The sequence below is a fragment of the Salmo trutta genome, chromosome 4 (genome assembly GCF_901001165.1).
Source record: "Salmo trutta chromosome 4, fSalTru1.1, whole genome shotgun sequence".
Lineage (NCBI taxonomy): Eukaryota > Metazoa > Chordata > Actinopteri > Salmoniformes > Salmonidae > Salmo > Salmo trutta.
The window spans coordinates 65,623,628-65,632,540 of record NC_042960.1 but is presented as its reverse complement, the minus strand read 5'-3'; the positions used below and the strand labels follow the sequence as shown (position 1 = coordinate 65,632,540).

General features: G+C 43.8%; 1 protein-coding gene across 1 annotated transcript; it reads right to left on the bottom strand.

Moving 5' to 3' along the window:
• Positions 1 to 284: 284 nt before the first annotated feature.
• On the bottom strand, positions 285 to 7,775 carry LOC115192892 (cAMP-regulated phosphoprotein 19). Its single transcript, XM_029751823.1, has 3 exons — positions 7,536 to 7,775; positions 6,808 to 6,930; positions 285 to 985 (listed from the first exon to the last, which is right to left on the bottom strand). Exons 1-3 carry the CDS (start codon positions 7,596 to 7,598, stop codon positions 809 to 811), a joined length of 363 nt encoding a protein of 120 aa, XP_029607683.1. The 5' UTR covers positions 7,599 to 7,775; the 3' UTR covers positions 285 to 808.
• Between the last annotated feature and the right edge of the window lie 1,138 nt (positions 7,776 to 8,913).

Sequence of the window (8,913 nt, the reverse complement as noted above, 5' to 3'; positions counted from 1 at the left end):
GGTGTGTGCCTTTCAAATCATGTCCAATCAATTGAATTTACCACAGGTGGACTCCAATCAAGTTGTAGAAACATCTCAAGGATGATCAATGGAAACAGGATACATGAGTAATGAGTCTCATTACGTATGTAAATAAGGTATTTCGTTTTTTTTTATATACATTTGCAAAAAGTTCTATAAACCTGTTTCCCCCTGTCATTATGGGGTATTGTGATGTCATTATGGGGTATTGTGATGTCATTATGGGGTATTGGGTGTAGATTGATGAGGACATTTTTTTTTTATTGAATCCATTTTAGAATAAGGCTGTAACATAACAAAATCTGGAAAAAGGGAAGTGGTCTGAATACTTCCTGAATGCACTGTATGTAGAAGGTGCAGGAATGAAAGAAAGGGGGCAGAAGACAGAGGCCTAGTAGAGGTAGTAATTGGCTCCCTAACCCTTCTCCATGGCCACACCCCTATCCTTGGCTCCCTACCCCATGGCTCCTCCCCCCACCCACGGCTCCCTAACCCTTCTCCATGGTCAAACCCATTGGCGCCATAACCCTTCCCAAAGGCCCCACCCCATTCCCCTTGAGCCCCCCTACCTCTTCCCCTTTGGCCCCCCCCTACCTCTTCAATGTTTAAACAAATGTGAGGAATATGGTGGAAGGGCCAGCAAAATATGCATGCATTGAAGGGTTAGTGCCAAGCGGTAGACATAGGGAACTAATTGAGACCGGCTCAGAGAGAGAACAAGAGCGAGCGAGCGATGGAATGGTAACAGAACAAAACAGTTCCAAAGTTCCTAGTTCCATCAACCCACTCAGCCAGCCAGTTTGCTAGCCACGATAGAGGGCTTCCTCTGGGGGATGTCCTGGGGTGTGGGGATGTGGTCCCCGGTTATCTCTGCCTTCTCAGCCGGCGTCACTGCAGGCAGCTGCTGCTTGTTCTTCACCTTAGCCTTGGCCATGTTGTAGTCCCCAGAGTCAAAGAACTTTTGCTGTAGAGACACAAAACAAAAACACAGATTAGCTATGGTACAGGTCTAAGGATGTGAACCTTTAAAAAACGAAATTGGGATTGTTAAAATGTAGAAAAATCCACTAACCAACATTTTTATTTTTTTTAACCAAAATGAAATTCACAGTGCAGTTATTACTAAACTACCACTAACAGGTCCAGATCATCATAAAGGGAAACATTTAAATACCTAATGCAACAATGCTGTAACATTAGTAGGAGGAGTTATGTTAGGAGAACATATGCATATTTAAAATTATTTGCCACGGATATAAAAGCGCTCTGCACGTCATCGTCATTAACAGTTGGGAAAAAATGGCTGAGTGAGACAGGGAAACAACAGCAGTGAAGTCCTGTATGGAAATACCTTGAAAAGTTAAATGAGAAGGTGGTGAAATTAAAACCTTTGAGTTGAAATTTTGCTACAGTGGCAGTAATTGCTACAGGTGCAATGCTGAAAAGGGAGTCACGTGCGATAAGGGAAAGAGTGAGAAAATAACAGCGCTGACTACAGAAATGATTGCAGTTGATATGTAATATGATATGGTTGAGGATGTGGGCTTCAATGCCCTGATAGATACACTGCATTCGGAAAGTAATCAGACCCCTTGACTTATTCCACATTTTGTTACGTTACAGCCTTATTCTAAAATGGATTAAATTGTTTCCCCCCCATCAATCTACACACAACACCCCAAAATGACAAAGCAAAAACATGTTTTTAGAAATGCTTGCAAATGTAAAAAATAAAATAAAAAAAGATAACATTTACATAAGCATTCAGACGCTTTACTCAGTACTTTGTTGAAGCACCTTTTGGCAGCAATTACAGCCTTGAGTCTTCTTGGGTATTTTGGGGGAATTTCTCCCATTCTTCTCTGCAGATCCTCTCAAGCTCTGTCAGGTTGGATGGGAAGCGTCGCTGAACAGCTATTTTCAGGTCTCTCCCGACTTGTTTGATTGGGTTCAAGCCATCTTTCCCTCGATCCCGACTAGTCTCCCAGTCCATGCTGCTGAAAAACATCCCCACAGCACGATGCTGCCACCACCACACTTCACCGTAGGGATGGTGCCAGGTTTCCTCCAGATGTGACGCTTGGCATTCCGTCACAAGGAGTTCAATCTTGGTTTCATCAGACCAGAGAATCTTGTTTATCACAGTCTCAGAGTCCTTTAGGTGCCTTTTGGCAAACTCCAAGCAGGCCTTCATGTTCCTTTTACTGAGGAGTGGCTTCCATCTGGCCACTCTACCATAAAGGTCTGATTGGTGGAGTGCTGCAGAGATGGTTGTCCTTCTGGAAGGTTCTCCCATCTCCACAGAGAAACTTTGGAGCTCTGTCAGAGTGACCATAGGGTTCTTGGTCACCTCCCTGACCAAGGCCCTTCTCCCCCGATTGCTCAGTTTTGCCGATCGGCCAGCTCTAGCAAGAGTCTTGGTGGTTCCAAACTTCTTCCATTTAAGAATGATGGAGGCCACTGTGTTCTTGGACACCTTCAATGCTGCAGAAATGTTTTGGTACCCTTCCCCAGATCTGTGCTCTGACAAGCACTGTCAACTGTGGGACCTTATATAGAGAGGTGTTTGCCTTTCCAAATCATGTCCAATCAATTTAATTTACCACAGGTGGACTCCAATCAAGTTGTAGAAACATCTCAAGGATGATCAATGGAAACAGGATGCACCTGAGCTCAATTTAGAGTCTCATAGCAAAGGGGCTGAATACTTATGTAAATAAGGTATCTGTTTATTTTCATATACATTTGCAAAAATGTATTAAAAAACTGTTTTTGCTTTGTCATTATGGAGTAGTGTGTAGATGGATTAAATAAATAAAATTCTAATACATTTTTTAATAAGGCTGTAACGTAACAAAATATGGTAAAGGTTTAGGGGGTGTTAATACTTTCTGAATGCACTGTATCTAGAACGACTACAAGATGCCATGTCTTAAAAATGCGAAGGCCCGGATAGAGAAATTGTACAATGGACAAAGCGCGAGCTCTCACACAATACGTGGCATTAACAACAGATTGTTGGACATCTATGAACACGCTGTCATACATCACTGCAACAAGCCATCATATTGATGAGAAGTGGGACATGAAGTACATACCGACAACATGGAGGAGAGGCACACAGCAGAGAACCTAAAAACTTCATAAAATCTACCATCGTTGCTGAGTGGGCGGGGGGTCAGCAGTAAGGTGAGCGCAGTCTAGTAGCCATGACTACAGTAGATTGAACTGCGTTGCCTCCTAGTGACTATACAAAAGGCCATCTCTGAATTGTGATAAAAAAAAATAAAAGGTAATTTTATGATTTATCACATTCATATTACAGCCTTTAAAAATGTGTTTTGGGTTCAGAGAAGTCTGTGTTTGACTCTCTTTCCCAGAAAATAAAAATGGATGCCTATAAAAGCACGAGAATGATTCCGTAACAAAATGCATTGCTGCGCAAGTAGGGGAATGTAAAGTGAAAATAATATAGTTTACATGTTCAGCGCATCTACAGCTACCAAAGTGTTTGTAGGGCACAACCATAGGGGCATAATATATTGTCATCCCCAAAGCCAACACTTCCTTTGGCCGCCTTTCCTTCCAGTTCTCTGCTGCCAATGACTGGAATGAATTGCAAAATTTTTTTTTAAATCACTGTAGCTGGAGTCTTATATCTCCCTCTCTAACTTTAAGCATCAGCTGTCAGAGCAGCTTACCGACCACTGAACCTGTACACAGCCAGTCTGTAAATAGCACACCCAACTACCTCATCCCCATATTGTTATTTATCCTCTTGCTTTTTTCCACCCCAGTATCTCTACTTGCACATCGATCACTCCAGTGTTAATGCTAAATTGTAATTATTTCACCTCTATGGCCTATTTATTGCCTTACCTCCCTACTCTTCTACATTTGCACATACTGAACATAGATTTTTTGTGTTATTGACTGTACGTTTGTTTATGTGCAACTCTGTTGTTTTTACCGCACTGCTTTACTTTATCTTGGATAGGTCGCAGTTGTAAATGAGAACTTGTTCTCAACTGGCCTACCTGGTTAAATAAAGGACTTGTTCTCAACTGGCCTACCTGGTTAAATAAAGGTGAAATAAAAAAAAATCAAGAGGGAAGTTCCAATGGTCAGGTCTGTACATCGTTGGTCTGACCAATCAGAATTCACACTCAAAGACTGCTTTGATCACATGGACTGGAATGTGTTCCATGACATGATACCGATAGCGTCTTCAAAACATTCACAAATCAACAAATATGGATCGATAGCAGGCTTGCAGGAAAACTGAAAGAGACAGATGCTGCTTATAAACAGGGCAAGGTTACCGGGGACAATTGTTTGGTTAAACTGTACAAATATGACCTACACAGATCGATCAAGATGGCGAAACACAAGTATAGGGACAATGTGGAGGAGCAATTCAGTGGGTCGGACACAAGGCAGTATGTGGCAGGGGCTCTTAAGAAAGCCAGCCACATCGCGGTCACCAACGCCACCCTACCAGAGTAGCTTAAAACCTTTTTCTCACGATTCGAGCACAATGACCCTGAGCTGCAGAGGAGAGCACCCGATGGCAACGTGGGTTACACGCTCATATATGTCTCCACTGAGGACATATATGTCACTCAAACGTGTTAACCCTTGCAAGGCTGCTGGCCCAGACGGCATCCCTAGCCGTGCCCTCAGAGCATGAGCAGACTAGCTGGCTGTTGTCAGACATCTCTCCCTAGCTCAGGCCTCTATACCCACCTGCTTCAAGATGTCCACTATCATCCCTGTGCCCAAGAAAGAGAACTGAATGACTACCGACCTGTAGAACTCACTTCCATCATCATGAAGTGCTTCAAGAGGCTAGTCAGAGACCATATCACCTCCCCGACACACTCAACCCTCTCCAATTTGCCTACCGCCCTGACAGATCCATGGACAACGCAATCGCCATTGCACTGCACGCTGCAGTCACCCACCTGGACAAAGGGAATGCATATGTGAGGATGATGTTCATTGACTACAGCTCGGCCGTCAATACCATAGTGTTCTATAAACTCATTACAAAGCTCATGGCCCAGGGTCTGAACTCCTCCCTATGCAACTGGGTCCTGGACTTCCTGACAGGCCACCCCCCAGGTGATGAAGGTAGGCAACATTATCTCCTCGACACTGAATCTCAACACGGGGGCCCCACAAGGGTGCGTCCTCAGCCCCCTCCTGTATACTCACGACTGCGTGGCCTCCCACGGTTCCAACTCCATCATCAAGTTTGCTGACGACACGACAGTAGTAGACCTGATTACCAACAACGACGAGACTGCCTACCTCCTCCCTGTAGGCTCTCTGACTGCGTGGTGCCAGGTAAACAACTTCTCCCTCAACGAAGCAATTAGGATTAAGTGCCTTGCTCAAGGGCACAGACAGATGTGTCACCTAGTCTAACTACACAGACACCGTGGTGCAGATGGCACAACAGCGACTCTTCAACCTCAGGATGTTGAAGATATTCGGCCTGTCCCCTAGGACCCTCAGTGTTCTATAGGAGCACCACCGAGAGCCTACTGTCGGTACAGCCTGGTACAGCAACTCCTCGGCCGTGGACCGCAAGGCTCCTCAGAGGGTGATAAGTGCAGCCGAACACACCATTGGGTGTACACTGCCTGCCCTACAGGACACCTACATCACCAGGTGTGGCAGGAATGCCAAGAAGATCATCAGGGACCCCAACCACGCCCTCTTCTCCCCGCTCCAATCACTCAGAAGGAGGCAGTACAAGAGCATCATGGCAAAAACTGGAAGACTGGCTAATAGTTTCTACCCTAAAGACTACTGAATAGCCACCACTAGTCAGCTACCTGCTTCTCCCTCCTATGGACATTATATATTTTACCAGGTAAGTTGACTGAGAACACATTCTCATTTACAGCAACGACCTGGGGAATAGTTATAGGGGAGAGGAGGGGGATGAATGAGCCAATTGTAAGCTGGGGATGATTTGGTGACCGTGATGGTATGAGGGACAGCTTGAGAATTCCCCCCCCCACACCCATTCAAGTCACTTACCTTACATGCTGCACCCCCTATGGACACTTCCCCACAACTGACTTTTACTCTGTCCCCACCCCAACGACATTCATCACTGTTGCAGTTGTTATACACACACATAATTGATTTATTAGACATTTTTTATTGTATTTATTTAACTTGGTCCCTACAACCCCTCAATGATCATGCTGTTCCCCCTATGGTCATTCCCCCCCACCCTATCAACAGTCTTTACTCTGCCTGCTGTTCCCTCTATGGTCATCACCCCCTCAACAGTCTTTAATCTGCCTCCACCCCAATGAACATGTATTCACCACTGCTACAGTTGTTATGATGCAGACAGTGCTATTTCTATTGTTTTTTTGTTTTTTTAAATGACCATTTTAATTATTTTAATTTCACTTAGTGCTGCATGTTGGAGCTCAGAGCCTACGAGTATTTTTATTTAACCTTTTAACTAGGTAAGTCAATTAAGAACAAATTCTTATTTGCAATGACGGCCTACCCTGGCCAAACTCGGACGACGCTGGGCCAATTGTGCGCCGCCCTATGGGACTCCCAATCACGGTCGGTTGTGAGACAGCCTGGATTCGAACCAGGGCGCCTGTAGTGACGCCTCTAGCACTGAGATAAAAATCCTTAGACCACTGCACCACTCGGGAGTCCAATGTACCCTGCAATCAAACGTGCAACCCTGTACATGTGACTATTAAACAATGAATGGCTCGGAAGAAGAAAAAAAAAAACACATACCCCTTTCTGAAGGCGTTTCCGGAGCAGGTCAGAGCCCCCAGGCTTGGCTCCAAGATGAGGGTACCTGGTCTTCAGTTTCACCTCCTCTGCCTTCTCTGGACTGATCACGTTATCATCAATCTCCTGTGTTGGCAGAAGAACACACAGTATAAACACGCATGGAGAGATGGGGTGATTTAACGTTAATGTCATGACGTTTCGTACCATTATAGTTCAGGCAGCAATATCGTTTTATCAATCTCGTGGTTGACAAGTCATGGTTAGTTTACCTACTAGTTATGATTCTCAGAGAAAAGGATGTCCTTTGGTTTGATTATCTAACGGTTTGGGGTTAGTTTACTAGCTAGCAGCACACAACGTTAGCCTTCTGCGTAGCAGCAGTGTGGCAAAAAAAAGAGTAGCTTAGCTGCAAAGCATGAACGCACGTAGACAAAACAATATGGACAACATATAGTTAGCTAGCTGGTTAGCCAATATACAGCGCTAACTAGCGGTAAATTGAGAAAGACTTGTGTTGGTAGTTCACTTTAACGCGCTAACTCATCTTGATAACTAAAATAATGATTATGCAAGGTGATGATACATTTGAAATACACTAACCAAGTTGCTAGCTAATTAAAATGCTGCTTAGACATCCATATTTGACAATTATCATGGCTAGCAAGCTACTGGCAATGTAGCATTAGCATTACCCTAGCTTGCTAGCATCAAAATAATTCAAATCTGACCTGCTGTTCCTTGTGGGTTGCCTCATCGGTGGCGGGCCTTGTTCCTTCAATCTCCTCGGACATGGCCAAAAAAAAAAAGTATGTAAATATCAGGTTTTCTACAAAACTGACGCGAGGTTAAACTTGCACACCAACAAAACTGCAGTGCAGACACAGCACATATATGGCTAGCCCATACAACAATGGCCGTATGTTTGAACTGGTTCGCACCACTCTCTAAAGTCGCTCCCTCACTTTTTTTTCTTCTGTGTTGCAGCAGATTGTAGAACGTTGTAAAACACGAGACGGTAGGGGACCTCCGGGGCCCTTTGGAATATATAACCATTGGACCCTTTCTTCTTCAAAGTAATCCCTAAAATGTATTTTTATAGTGAGCAACACATAATTAGATGGGTAGTATTTATGTTACATGTATTTGAAATATATACAGTTCCAATCAAAAGTTTGGACACACTTACTCATTCAAGGGGTTTTCTTTTATTTTCACTGTTTTCTACATTGTAGAATAATAGTGAAGATGTCAAAAAAGATGTGTTAAACAAATCAAAATATGTTTTATATTTGAGATTCTTCAAAGTAGCCACCCTTTGCCTTGATGACAGCTTTGCACACTCTTGGCATTCTCTCAACCAGCTTCATGAAGTAGTCACCTGGAATGCATTTCAATTAACAGGTGTGCCTTGTTAAAAGTTCATTTGTGGAATTGACTTTCTTCTAAATGCGTTTGAGCCAATCAGTTGTGTTGTGACAAGGTATGGGTGGTATAAAGAAGATAGCCCTATTTGGTAAAAGACCAAGTCCATATTATGGCAAGAACAGCTCAAATAAGCAAAGAGAAACGACAGTCCATCATTACTTTAAGACATGAAGGTCAGTCAATCTGGAAAATGTAAAGAACTTTGAAAGTGTCTTCAAGTGCTGTCGCAAAAACCATCAAGCACTATGATGAAACTGGCTCTCATGAGGACCGCCACAGGAAAGGAAGACCCAGCGTTACCTCTGCTGCAGAGGACATGTTCATTAGAGTTACCAGCCTCAGAAATCAGTAATTAACTGCACCTCAGATTGCACCTCACAGAGTTCAAGTAACAGACACATCTCAACATCAACTGTTCAGAGGAGACCACGTGAATCAGGCCTTCATGGTCAAATTGCTGCAAAGAAACCACTACTAAAGGACACCAATAAGAAGATACTTGCTTGGGCCAAGGAACACAAGCAGTGGACATTAGACCGGTGGAAATCTGTCCTTTGATCTGATGAGTCCAAATTGGAGATTTTTGGTTCAAACCGCCGTGTTTTTGTGAGACGCAGAGTAGGTGAACGGATGATCTCGAAATGTGTTTCCCACCGTGAAGCATGGAGGAGGAGGTGTGGT

What these genes read in the sequence shown, in the direction of transcription:
- LOC115192892 (XM_029751823.1), bottom strand. Translation starts at nt 7,598, where the DNA reads ATGTCCGAGGAGATTGAAGGAACAAGGCCCGCCACCGATGAGGCAACC. An exon ending in CAACCCACAAGGAACAGCAG is followed by an intron (nt 6,931 to 7,535) that starts GTCAGATTTGAA and finishes CTGCCAACACAG; the next exon opens with GAGATTGATGATAACGTGAT. An exon ending in GGAAACGCCTTCAGAAAGGG is followed by an intron (nt 986 to 6,807) that starts GTATGTGTTTTT and finishes GTGTCTCTACAG; the next exon opens with CAAAAGTTCTTTGACTCTGG.